The 14,609-nt window shown below is 43.5% G+C and overlaps 1 protein-coding gene across 1 annotated transcript in view; it reads left to right on the plus strand.

Moving 5' to 3' along the window:
* The window catches only part of fam222aa (family with sequence similarity 222 member Aa), an 86,514-nt gene extending 82,501 nt beyond the window's left edge, over window positions 1-4,013 (plus strand). The window contains exon 3 of the mRNA XM_023979043.2: window positions 556-4,013. Within this exon, the coding sequence (XP_023834811.1) occupies window positions 556-2,048 (1,493 nt within the window). The 3' untranslated portion in view covers window positions 2,049-4,013. The remainder of the gene's footprint in view (window positions 1-555) is intronic.
* The last annotated feature ends 10,596 nt before the right edge of the window (window positions 4,014-14,609 follow it).

The following is a 14,609-nucleotide window of genomic DNA, read 5'->3' on the forward strand; positions in this document are numbered from 1 at the left end:
CCTTGCCACCCATTCTGAAACAAACTGCAGTTCTTTCTTAAGCGTAGCAGTGATTTCACTCGCTGTAGTAGCTGACTTGTATAGTGTTGAGTCATCCGTGTACCTCGACACACTGGCATTATTCAAGGCCAGTGGCATTTCATTAGTAAAGATTTTTAAAATTAAGGGGCCTAGACCACTGCCCTGGGGAATTCCTGATTCTACCTGGATAATGTTGGAGAGGCTTCCATTAAAGAACACCCTCTGTATTCTGTTAGACAGGTAAATCTTTATCCACAATATAGCAAGGTGTTTAAAGCCATTACACACATGTTTTTCCATCAGCAGACTAAGATCGATAATGTCAAAAGCCACACTGAAGTCTAACAAAACAGTTCCCACAATCTTTTTATCATCAATTTCTCTCAGCTAATCATCAGTCATTTGTGTAAGTGTTGTGCTTGTTGAATGTCCTACCCTATAAGTATGGTGACCTGTACCGACTTTACATTGTCCCATGCTTAGCTCTGTCTCTTGTGCTCACTCCCATGTGTCTCTTGTCTATTTATCTTGCAGGTGAGATGGTGGTTCCCATGCATTCTCCCCGCTACCCCAGCGTGGCTGAGCTGGATGCCTTCGCCCAGAAGACGCAGAGCAGCCCACTCTCCATCAAGATCTTCCCCACCAACATCAGAGTCCCCCAGCACAAGCACCTTAACCGGACTGTGAACGGCTTTGACACCACAGGTAGCCAGCGCTACAGCCCCTACCCACACCTCCATACCGGCGGCTACACAGGCCTCCTGGCCATTGTCAAGGTCTCTTCCCCCTTCGCCCCCACTAAGGGCGTCCTCAAGAACTCGGAAGGCAGGCGAACTAAGCTCTCCCCAGCCCAAATAGCTGTCGCCCCGTACCCTCCCCCTAGCAGTAGTACTTTAGCCAATGGCCACTGCCGGATGGTGTACCACACTGGACCCTCGAAGCCCCCCGAGGCCCCTGGCCTCTCCCTCTCGGTGCCCCCTAACGTCACTGTGGCCGGCTCTGGGATCCCTGTGACAGGGGGACGAGGCCTGGTCCAGCTACCCCCACAGTCCAACCTCCCTTCCATCCAGAGCATCATCTATCAAATCAACCAGCACTGCCAGGCCCAGGCTCTGCAGCAGGTGTGCCAGGGTGCAAACTCCTCCACTGCACCCTCTACCAACCCCAGCCCCTCCAAGCAGGGTGCGGGGAGTATCATGGGGGTATCCTCCTGCTCCTCAGGAGGTGGCTACGTGGGCGGCATGGCGCCCCAGCCTAACCTGGTGTACACAGGGGCAGGGCTGCCGCTGGCGGTGCACAGTGGCGAGGCCATGAAGGCCGGGATATACTCGGACAGCATGGACTACATCCTGTGGCAGAAACAGCAACAGCAGCAGCAGGCTGTGCTTCGCATGTACAGTGGGGGCAGCGGGGGAGGAGGGGCCATCAGTAAGTCCCCTGAAAGCTGTGGTGCCCCGGGGGGAGCAGGGATCATGGCCCAGGCGCAGGTGTCATCCTCCTCCTCCTCCAGACCCTACCACCTGACGGGGGGAAGTGGAGGGGGTGGGGGGTACCTGGACAAGGTCAGCTCTTCCCCTCTGAACTGCATGGGGATGCATGGGAACTTCTCGGTGGGCCAGTACTTTGCCCCACCCTGGAACAGCGTGCTGGTCACCCCCGACAGTGACTGTTACAACCCGCACCAGGAGCTCCTGGGGACCACCACCCGAGGGCCAGCCACAGGGGGGCACAGGGAGATGGGCTACCCCCACCACCATCATCCCCACCATCACCACCACCATCATCACCACCACCCCGCAATAGACAGCGGGAGCGGGGGATGCTTGTGCTGCAGCTTGCCCAGTAAGAGCCAGCTGTGCAACACAGCGGTGCTGAGCAGCAGCCTGCAGTCTCTGGAGTACCTGATCAACGACGTCCACCCGCCCTGCATCAAAGAGCAGATGCTGGGCAAAGGCTATGAGACTGTGTCAGTGCCACGGCTGTTGGACCACCAGCACGCGCACATCCGCCTCCCAGTTTACAGATAGAGCGTGGGAGGATGAGGGCGAGAGCCAGGGGACACGAATGAATGAATGATGCGAAATCTGGATCAAAAGCTGAGGGACAGAGAAGAAGACCTTGATTTCCTGGGGACGTATAGGCCTGTTGAGACTGGCACTGCTTGAAGCAGCTCGGGGGCGCCAGGGAGGGAAGCCATGGTGTTAGAGTGGATCTTGTATTGGGTGACGGCTGGGGGGTTTCTCCCTCCCAGCCCAGAGTGGTTATTTATCAGTCAGGGAGAAAAAGGGTTTCAGTGGTTTTGGGTGCCCTGACAGAAGATTCTCCAGATGTCCCATAGTGTGGTTTGCCAACAGGAATTTGGGGGTGATTTTATTTTGTATTTGTTCCTTTCTTGTTTTGTTGTTGTTGTTTTGAGTTGATTCAACTTTTTGGGTGAGAATTCTAGCTTGATATGAAAGTGCATACAGCCACCTCTGTTGTTCCCCCATCCAAATACAACGCAACTGGGGTGCTATAGTCACAAAGAAGGCCCCAAAGGGCCAAAGGGTAGGGCTGCTTTCTAAAGTCCCTAAAGAAATACATCATACTCGCACACATTTTCATACATACACATGCACACACTCAAAAACTCATACACACAAACACAGACGTGTACACACAAACGTCACAATGTTGAATGAAAAATATATGACAATATTAGTAATTATTGTTGTTATAATTGATCCCATAAATTGCACTGCTTGGAGTTTAAAAACTTTGTTAACTTTGGAGTTTGGAATTGGGTAGTTTGGATATGATATATTTAAGAAACTTGAAATCTTGAACCTATTTTTGTTGTTTTCTATATTTGTAGGTATATTATATGCATAGGCTGCTATGGGGGAAAAGTGTCTCAAAATGCTTTTTTATTGTTTCTTGTTATTCCTCCTCAAGCTGACGTGCAGTTTCTGATGTCCTGGTATAAGGCATAGTCGCTGCTCTGGTTCTGTAACCTAGCCAGAGAGCTATCTTCTCTAAACAACACTGGAATCTACAGTACATTTTGAAAACACTTACAAAAAGAAAAATGTGCAAAAAAAATATATGATTTTTTTCCCCCCCTCACTTTTGAAGATTGTTACTGTATGATTGGGAGGTTTTCCAGCATGACCTCTTGTGTGTGGTTTAGTTATACATCTTTTAATATATTTATTTTAATATATTCCTTTTAATCCCTAGATTTGTGTCCCCTAAACTCACCCATCCCCCCAAAACAAAGAAACCCCAGTTTAGGAATCTGAAAATGAGGCTGAATCAGCTTTTTGCTATGGGAGGCTTTTGACTTCGTTCCGTTATAGTGCTAATCCTGTCATGCCTCCCTTTTATAAGTATGGTAGAAGTGGGATATCCCTTTCACTTTTGGGCACTATCATATAGGAGGAGTAAGAGCTGGGACCAAAGGGGAGTCTTGATGTGTAACAATCATGCCCTGTTCTCTCGGGTGATGTGAGATGAGACAAGGTACACTGCTTTTTCCTGGTCCGTTTCAGCCCATGGTTGAGACGCGTTGAGCCCGAGTCATCCGTTGACTTTAGGATTCAGAACATTGAAATATTTATTATGACTGTGAGTTTCCCTTGAATGTACTGCACTTAAATTACTGAAATGTCTAATGCCTTGGCTTGAGGGACTCGAGTGAAAATATTTTTACAAATTATAATAATTGATCAGTGCAGCAGTCCTATGGTCCTAAATTAGCATTTCCTTGGTCAGTCAAATTTCACTGGTAAATTGAATTTATTAACTGGAGAGAGCGCTGAGGCTTTGTCACGTGGAAATGCTGGCAACAGTGGATATTTATGAAGTGCAATTATTATGACTGTATTAACATTTTTCTCTGAGCTTACACCAAAAAATGTAAACTACAGTTGTAAATACATTCCCAATGTACCACGTGCCCGATCCCCATACTTTTCTGTTTTGAGGTGTAAAATAAATCTTATTTAAGAATATATTCAGAAGCCATATTTTGGCTGTGAGGTCTGTCATTATTTATTTTTAATATATTCCACACAAAGAAATTGATAGAGAAAAGATTGACTCATGCCAAATATCTATGATTCTCGAGAGGATCATATTTTTGGAAAGTCTCATCGTGGTGTGTATAGATCTGAGGTTTGTGTGTGGAATGTGTGTTAAAGTTTAACTGAAACAATTTAGGAAGCAAGGGTCCTTTTAATAACCTTATACGATCAACAACCACGTCCCAAAGGCTTCATAAATGCTTTTGTGATCACTGTGGAACCTCTTCCACCAAACTAACCTTTATATAATGGATTGATCTTCTTTTAAATTTGACACAATGTGTTCAAATAGCCGCATCCATACCATTGTTCATATAGGCCTACCACTGACAGAAAGTAGTTATCGACCGACAGTCTTTTCTATCCCAGGATTTGAAGATATTCCAACTCTATATCCTTAGCTTTAGTAGAGCCACAAAAAGGAGATGACTAACGGCAAAACTGAAACTTTCATCGTTTTGCACCTCAACGCATCAGCAAATGTGATTTGCATTTCCCCCTCAAGATAACCCCCTTTACCATGAGCCTTAAAGAGGCAATCAGCAGTTGAAACATTGCCAAAGCGTTTTCCCCACCTCTATTTCGGTTAAAAGCAGGGTGATTGGGGCTGGAGAAATTTAAAGACAGAGCTATGGATGCAAGGACTGACCATCCATGATATCCAAATGATAGTTTTAACCATGTTATGAGGCTGTACAGTGTTAGTTTACATTTACAATGTTTTTCCAAAAATGGAGTAAAACAAGCTTATATTTTGTGTTCTGATGGGGTGTGACAGTTAACTAAGCTCATGAGGCATTTATAAGTTATACAGTGCTGGGGAAAAGTATTTGCCCCCTTTTATAGTTTTCTCTACTTTTGCGTATGTTTGATACTGAATATTATCAGATATTCACCCAAATCCTAATATTAGATAAAGGGAACCTGAGTGAACAAATAACACAACAATTACACACTTATTTCATTTATTTCATAAACAAAGTTATGCAACACCCAATGCCCCTGTGTGATAAAGTAATTGCCCCCTTATACTCAATAACTGGTTGTGAATCCTTTAGCTGCAATGACTCGGAACCAATCGCTTCCTGTAGTTGTTGATTATTCTCTCACGTCGCTGTGGAGGAATTTTGGCCCACTCTTCCATGCAGAACTACTTTAACTCAGGAACATTTGTGGGTTTTCAAGCATGAACTGCTCGTTTCAAGTCCTGCCACAACATCTCAATTGGGATTAGGTCTGGACATTGACTAGGCCATTCCAAAACTTCACATATGCTGCTTTTTAGACATTTTCGTGTAGACTTGATTGTGTGTTTTGGATCATTGTCTTGCTGCATGACCCATCTGCGCTTCAGCTTCAGCTCACAGACAGATGGCCTGACGTTCTCCTGTAGAATTCTCTGATACAGAGCAGAATTCATGGTTTCTTCTGTTAAGGCAAGTCGTCCAGGTCCTGAGGCAGCAAAGCATCCCCAAACCCTCACACTACCACCACCGTGCTTGACCGTTGGTATAAGATTCTTACTGTGGAAGGCAGTGTTTGGTTTTCACCGGGCATAATGGGACCCATGTAATCCAAAGAAGGAACCATGAATTCTGCTCTGTATCAGAGAATTCTACAGGAGAACGTCAGGCCATCCGTCTGTAAGCTGAAGTGCAGTTGGGTCATGCAGCAAGACAATGGACCAAAACACACAGTCAAGTCTACATGAAAATGGCTAAAAAACAACAAATTTGAAGTTTCGAAATGGCCTAGTCAAAGTCCAGAACTAATCCCAATTGAGATGTTGTTACAGGACTTGAAATGAGCAGTTCATGCTTGAAAACCCACAAATGTTCCTGAGTTAAAGCAGTTCTGCATGGAAGAGTGGGCCAAAATCCCTTCACAGCGACGTGAGAGACTGATCAACAACTACAGGAAGCGGTTGGTTGGAGTCATTGCAGCTAAAGGATTCACAACCAGTTATTGAGTGTAAGGGGGCAAATACTTTTTCACACAGGGGCATTGGGTGTTGCATAACTTAACAAAACTTATTTTATTTATTTAATTATTTGTAAACTCAGGTTCCCTTTATCTAATATTAGGTTTTCATTGAAGATCTGATAACATTCAGTATTAAAAAAATATTCAAAAATAGAGAATCAGAAAGGGTCAAATACTTTTTCACGGCACTGTATTCTTCAAGAACCAATGGGTACATATCATTCATTTATAAGTCCAAAAATGTATGTAGCAACGCTTATTGCTCCTTTAAATGAATACGGTAATACAGTAGTGTTTGTGGAAATCCTTGGAAGGCTGACAAAGCAAAGCTCTTAGACCGAGGAGTATCTAGACTTGCACTAATACAGTAAGTATCCTCCTTAACATTCCACAGTGAAATATTTTCATGTTGTTTCAACAGCTTAACATCCCACCACATGTTTCTGCCATCGTTTTATTCAGTCTTGTTGAAATATTTTGACAGATTTACAGAAGATGTATCAGATTCCAAATCCCTTTCCGTTTGGCTTCAGCACCCAAGCGTTAAACCATGTCACGTGATGTTGGAGGAGAGCTATAGTGAGACTACAGGCAGTGTGTGGAGCATTTGGTGTCAGCATTTTCCCACAAGGAGAGGTTATTGGTGTTGCGTCTCCCATCTAATGGGAGTATTGGATAACGCCAGGCCGACTGACAGTGGGAGTAGGGTACATTTGTCCACAGGATTGTAATGCAATTTACCCTGTTTTTCAGAGAGCAGGGGGACTATCTTTAGGGAAAGAATAATCTCTAAAACTGTTGATAAATATTTTAATATCCCTTATTAATTCCTGTTGTTTCCCATCACATATTTGGTCTATTAGTGTTTTTTAGATAATGACAAGATACATTAGAATTTAGGCATATTTTTTCATCATTGGACAAGGATATGTTAGGAACAGGTCTGAACTGTGAGCTCACCGCCTCCGACGTCACTGTGGCAGACACTCAACACTCAAGTTAACCACACAAGTCCCTGGGGACTTGGCATTGTGACGGATTGTCTTTCTTCTTTTGGTCGTGTCTGTCAGATCGTTGTCACCACAAAAGGAACGTCTCGGAGCACCCTTCCAGGCGGTTATCTCTTCCGGCCTGGCCTGTCATCTTCTGTCTGTCACTTTTGGGAGGTTGTGTTTTAACAGTGTATGTGCAGGACTTCCTGTCTCTACTCCATACAGACCTATATTGAGGCTTATATTATATCCAAATATAAAGCTCTGAACTCCATTATGGACACTATCCTCTCAAACTCTAGTCCTGTAGACAAGTGATTTATTTAATGTCCATTTGCAGCTCTCTGCTTTTTCAGAGTTGTCATTATGAGAGGGTAGAGGATAATACTGTGGTTTAGAGTTAAAGAGCAACTGCCCTTGAAAAGCAACTTCACTTTTTGAAAACGGATTATGTGGCATCGATATGAGTCAGAAACCTTTATTCTAGTGTCAAAATTGACTCGGAAGTGTAAATAAGATCATTTTGGTCATAAATATTTGCGAGATGATAGGAGAAAAATGTGTCACGGAATGAAGGGTAGCGTAAAATTATTCTGCTCACATGCCAACAGTTGTCAATTCGGAGCGTTGCACATGACCCTATCTTAATGCCCATGACTTGACATTAAATTTGACATCACTATCGGGCTAGTTTTTTATTTAACCTTCATTTAGATAGGCAAGTCAGTTAAGAACAAATTCTTATTTACAATGACAGCCTACACCGGCCAAACGCGGACGACGCTGGGCCAATTGTGCGCCGCCCTATGGGACTCCCAATCACGGCCAGTTGTGATACAGCCTGGATTCGAACAAGTGTGTCTTTTGTGACACCTCAAGCACTGAGATTCAGTGCCTTAGACTGCTGCGCTACTCGGGAGCCCGAGTGGGACCATCAGTAAATGAAACAATGTACATGGGACAATATCTTAAAAGGTCAATAGCTCCAAATGTCAATTAAATAAATAATTTTAAAAAGTCAAACCAACTTTGCCACACCAGCTAATTGGCTAAATGATTTGGCTAACTCTTCCCACCTGTAAACACACACGAGAGACACCCACATCAAACCACACCCTGAAACCAACTCATGTTTGAATTCAGTCGTGGGCGCTAACATTTCTTAATGAACCAAATCTAAACTGGGCCAAATCTTTAAACATTCCTGAAGAAAGTCTCTTCAATTTATCGTTCCATGGATAAAAATAGAGAACATTTCCCATGATCAATGAAAGTGATTATTTTGTATTGTTAGAATGGAGTAATACTATTACCATGCATCCCTCATGTTGCTTCATGGAGTGGGATAGGGGGCTTTATTTTAGTTCCCACACAGCCTCCAAACTGTCTGTCCCAAGGGAGGTTACTGTTAGTGGAATATACCTCTGTTGCACTGGCCTCTATCTAGGATTTCTAGGCTCCTTTGCGAAAATGGATGCTCAGCCCATATTAGGATAATGGAATTACATTTTCAATAAGACTTGTGACCGCCCATCCATGGCTCCATCCATGCAGGGCCTCTCGGCTGCAGAGTGGCATATGGCATGTCATTAAATACGCCCTCCCTCCCCCTCATCCAGGGCCAACAGGGTTCCCCAGTGCTTAAACAAACCCAGGGTAAGGAGGACTGACGGGATGGGGAAGTGTGGAGGGGGTGGGTGGACACTGAACCACAGCCACTGCAGCTCCATCTCGGATGGCCTTCCTCCTCCACACCACCCTGGGCTCCGAGGCGGCAAAGGCACCTTTGAAAGATGGCCTGCTGTTCTTGATGATGGAGGGGAATTTTTTTGTTGGATTACTCTATGTGCCTTGGCCCTGGCTGGCTGGCTGGCTGGCTGAGGGGCCCTTTCTGCTCTCTGTGACAGATCTCAGGGAGAGAGCGAGATGGCGAGGCAGAGCAGGCCCTTGAAGCATTTAGTAATCAGGATAATTGTCACGTTGCGGCTGGTGCTGCTTCTGGTTTCAGCCACCCAACCTGTGACTCTATGCATTGAGAAACAGTAGTGTGTGTCTCTGGGGATGTTATGATGCACACTGCTCTTCTGCCTATCAATTAAGGTCTCTGGCCAGGATTCCAACAAACTAGACCAATATCATACAGTTTTTTTTACTGGTAAATTTCATTGGTCAATACTGCAGATGTCGGCTCAAGCGTAAATTACCTTCATAGGTCAAGTGCAGTGTGATGTCGTCACAGTGCAGCTTGCTTGAATCCTGGCCTAGGTCTCTATCTTATTGAAGGACAGTCTTCAGTGAGCGGTATTGAAAGGTTTCCATTTGTATGAAGCACAAATGGTATGTTCATGTTTATCACTTGCCATTTGTTCCTGGAAGCGCAGAGGTTAGTGGATATATAACAATCTCCCACTCCTTCACTACACAGAGAATGACCTCCACATCTTTTGTGCTATCTTCCTGTGGCCAATGGCTGTATAGAGAAAAGTTATCCTCACAGAATGTCTATTGACGTATTCCTCCAGCGCTCTGTATCTCAGGTATCTCAATGGCACCATGACTCTGGGAAAGGGAAGATACTATGAGGCAAAGGGGAGAGAGGTGAAGAGGGATAGACTGGCTGTTAAGATATCTCAGTAAACAAAAAAAGGGCAGATGCTCTCTCTGTAGAGCCTTGGCGCTGCCTCTATATACTGTACCTTGCACACACAGATGACACGGGTTGGGGTGGTTCTCCCCCCTACTAGACACTGCTTTTGCCCAGACCTAGAAGGCTGGCTGAGACATGTCCTCTGACTTCCCTTATCCCCGGGACCTCTCCTGTCCTCCTCCATTTTCCCACTGCCGACTGGAACATCATATCATCAACACAGTCCTCTCCATTTCGCTCTTCTACCTGTTAAAAGCAAAGCATTGTTTCCGTTGATAATTCTGGTCTTCCTGAGGAGGCTTGTACAGGTGACGTAAGAACCTTATGGATGTTGCACATGATCTATACTGGGGATTGAATTGCCCACAGATTTGGAGCAGAGTGCTTACAATGACTCCTCGTAGGCACAGGTGATACAGTTGACAGACGGACGTGTGAATATCATTATGTTTGAATGTAAAGTACTGGTGATGTACTGTAGCGTCATTATCTTTTGAAAATAACACAACATCAATAAAATAATCAAAACAGTTCATTTATAGCACAGATTAAATATCAAAGAAGTGTAATCAGTGGGATGCCCGTGTCCCTGAGGAAAAGCTTAGAATCCCTTCTCTGTCAACAAAGTCCAGCTGGGTACAATATCAGGTGCCTATGAAGTTGCATTTTCCTCAATGTTATAACTGTATGTAAGGGAGACTGTTGGCAATTTAAACACCTTGAATGTATCAAAACAGACACAAGCTAGAGTGATGAAACGCCCACAGTGCATGCCCATTTAGGTTATCTTCCTGCTTGAAAAAGCACAGCCAAATATCTCACTATTTGTTTTTTAGAGGTGAAAGTAGTTTCCACCAGCTATATTTTTCCTAAACTGCCCTGAGCATTAATATACAGTAATTCAAACTAGCAACATTTTCATCACGATATGTTGGCTAAACATTGACATGACTGTCGTGTCACTATTGTTGTCTCTTGCTGGGCACATGAGGTTTTGTCATGGCTGCTGGGTTGGGGGCAATTGTAACACAGTGTTAAAATGAACCTGAGCCAAGCAGTGAAATTATGAAAACAATTGATTTTAACTTTAATATTGTATGAATTATAACATAATATCTGTAACTAGCCTTGGGGTCCTGTAGAGTGCCAAAGAAGTTGTGGACAGATATGATCTGGGCACCTCCATCACCATTGGGCTGCTGAGTGGTGCAGTGGTCTAAGGCACTGCATCTCAGGGCTAGAAGCATCACTACAGACCCTGGTTCGATTCCAGGCTGTATCACAACTGGCCATGATTGGGAGTCCCATAGGGCGGAGCACAATTGGCCCAGCGTCGTCTGGTTTAGGGTTTGGCCGTCATTGTAAATAAGAATTTGTTCTTGCCCCTCTATTCTGATGTTTTGAGAGGATGCGAATGCTCATGCAAAAACATGAGTGTTACTGTAATTATTGATTACGTACATAGAAATGTTTCTTTCAGAATCATTACATTTGTCTATGATAATAGGATCATTCATCAACATGAATGTTTTTAGGCGATACATTTGACCCCAGCTACTTTTACAATAGCAGGGGAGAAGTATAACGTCCTGACTTTTAGGATTAACATCAATATTGTGATCCGACCGTCTTATGTACAGACATAAATGATATGAGTTATTAGGAGACATATGCAAGTTAATTTTATATAAAAATTACTGGCGTAGTTCAAGTGGTCTCTGAACGATAGAGTACAATACAAAAACTGTTACAATTGCCCCCCCGTCTCCCCTATTACAAGATTCATTCTAGAAGGACCCCCAAATCTCTCATCTATTTCATGGAGTGTCTATATGGCTGTGTGCAATCTAAAAGTCTGGGGGGTTTTGGTTTGTTTTAGTATCTATTTATTGTTTGTTTGGCACACAGAATGTTCCTGTAGACAAACAGGACTGATTCTACAATGATCTCCAATGCTGCCAAAGTATGAGGGTGCCACAACCTTGAGAAAATAATATATATGGAAATAGGAAATCTATAAAGCATCTCTCTTATTGTTCTCCCTGCAGTGTTGTATTTATGATTTTGCCTCCTCAGGATGAAAAATGTGTAAAGAATACCTTTAGTTTTTTGTAAGTTTTTTGGGAAACCGTAATAATATTTATTGATCTTGGATTTCAAACGGATGGTTCTGAATTCAAAAAAAGGAAAAAGCTGTCAAATTCTTTAGCCTTGGGATTTTCAACTTTTGAATGTGCCTACAGCCAAGCATACCTGTGATTGCTTACCCCCCTATATCCCAGCCCACCTCTACAATCTCACCATAATCGCCCCGACGTCCCCACTCACCTCCCCTTCCCACCCCACCTCTACCACATCCAATCTTTTGTGCCGCTGTATGCCCTCTCCCTCACCCCTAGTTCCAACCCCCTTCAGCCCCCTTCCTCCAGCCCAGGTACCATAGTGGATAATTCTAATATTACTGTTCCCTGCTTTTTTGTCAATCTCAGGACTGAAATTTCTTTATTTTGATGTGGATGGTTAATTTATTCTGTCCTCTGTTCTGTAATATTGTTTGACATTAAGTAAATAAAGTGGATGATGACTTCTATGTCCATGACTCTGGTCGTTTTTCCCTCTCACGGGAAGCTTTGCTATGATATAATGATCTGATTTCACTGCAATGAACTCATTTGAATGAGTTGCAATCTCTCTCCTTATCTGTCCTCACTCTCTTTTTTTTTATCTCTCTCGCACTCTCTCCCTCGCACTCTCTCTCTCTCTCTCACTCTCCTTGCTAAACCTATTGTGTAAAGGACTTTCCCATCAGGTCCTAACTGATTACGGTAACCAAGGTAAGTTCATTAGTGGGAGGCCGAAGCTCCATGAACGACACTATGAGCACATACTGTAGTACCATATGCTGCCCTCTGCAATCCGCTTTGGTCTTTTCATCTGTTAGTGTGCAACTACATCTGAGGGACAGAATGTTTCTCTGTTTACAGGCAGGCAGCCTTTGGGTGACTTTGGTACTCGCTACTGCTTCTCTTTCTGTTATGTCCATGGTTTACCGTTACTGTTGCATAATTAACATTGATGCCCCACATGAGGAGAAAAGCCTTGCAGTGCTTTAACCTGAAAAGGGGGAAGCGAGAAAGTATTAGTATTATATAGTAGTACTGCAGTGATGGAAAAAGTACCCAATTGTCATACTTGCATAAAAGTAAAGATACCATAATCTAAATGATTTAAAACCAAATAAAAGTGAAAGTCGCCCAGTAGAATCCTACTTGAGTGAAAGTCTAAAAGTATTTGGTTTTAAATATACCTAAGTATCAAAAGTCAATGTAATTGCTAAAATATACTTAAGTGTCAAAAGTAGAAGTAAAAGTATAAATCATTTCAAATTCCTTGTATTAAACAAACCATATGGCACCATTTTCTTATTTTTTAAAGAAGAAAATGCCATGCTAATGCAGTCTTTTGGCCACTAGAGGACTCCATACAACTCCATGGCCAGGACATAGGTTTGGTTACAGTGGGTTTCAATTATAAATCTATCCTAATATGACTTGGATTTAAAGGGTATGTGCCTAGACTGGTACAAGAAATATGGTGGAGGGAATCTCTCTTGCACTGACTCACCCAATGATGGGCAGCTCAGTGGCTGGTGATGGCCGATGCGCTGATTGTGCTTTTGCCAAAAGCCGACATCTATCTCTCTTGTTTTACTGTGTAAAACAATATGCACTCAATAGGCCTATTTGGATGTTGAGCAAATATTTTGGTCATCTACAGCAGAGAGATTAGTCGTCTCTTTTCAGCAGGAGCCATTTGCTTTCCAACCTGCGTTTTCCCGATTGTATTTGCAACACTCCCTGATAAATAAGTAAAAATATATATCCCCCTATATGCTACACACAATCCACAGCTAGACAATTTTTTAAAGAAGCTATTGATCCTTTGTGGCTAAAGTGTAGGCCTACTCATGGAGTAGTAAGTAGGCTATTCTGAATTATTTAATTTCTTCTGAACAAACAGCAGTAATTCTATAACTTCTGGGAAATATATTTCAATTAATCAGCTGCAGCACCTCCGGCACGATGATTCTATAAGGAAATAAATGACTAAGTGCTGCTGCACATATGCTATCGGCCAACCAGACCGAATATTGATGATGATGTAAATCAAGTGTTAATCAAATGTTATTCTGATGTGGCAGTACTGTCAATATTTAAACGAGGTAGCTTGCTACACACACTCGACAGTAACCAATACAGGGCGGGTGCAATCTCTGTACAGGGCAGACTGGGAAAAGACACAACCGGGCACATGTAAGCTCTGTAGGCTACAGGGCAGACCAACAAATGGGGTAGGGGTAACGTAGCAGGCGTAAAAGAAACACATGAAACTAGATCCCCCCTACATACTGATCTTGATTTATTTTGTATTTATTTTTTAATTGGGGGAGGTTCTCTTCTGCGCTGTTCAACCAATCCAATAAATGTGGCAAGTGGGATAGGGCAAAGAGGCAGCTGCTTGAGCACAGGTAGACCCTTATCTGTGCACGAGCAGGAGAGCAGCGCATTACATTTGACTTTATAGATGATGTACGCTTGAGCTGACGTGCAATGTTTACCGTGAAATACCATATCCGCAAATGTTGAGGAAAACGCCTTTAAAAGGCGCATTGCGTTGTCAGCTGTCCAGTGCGCTGCTCTATAACGCACCTTGGATTGAATCCCGGCCTCAAACTACAAGCACTCCGTTTAAATGTTTAATGACACTGTCACCTTTAACCCCAGAAAGTTGAGCTGTGGTTGTTTTTTTTTTCCATTCCATCCTCCCCACCACCACTACACTCCACTCCACCCACCTAAACCCTCTGATAAGCTCCCAGGCTGATGAGGCAGCCGCCTTCAC

This window comes from Salvelinus sp. IW2-2015, linkage group LG33 (assembly GCF_002910315.2).
Source record: "Salvelinus sp. IW2-2015 linkage group LG33, ASM291031v2, whole genome shotgun sequence".
NCBI lineage: Eukaryota > Metazoa > Chordata > Actinopteri > Salmoniformes > Salmonidae > Salvelinus > Salvelinus sp. IW2-2015.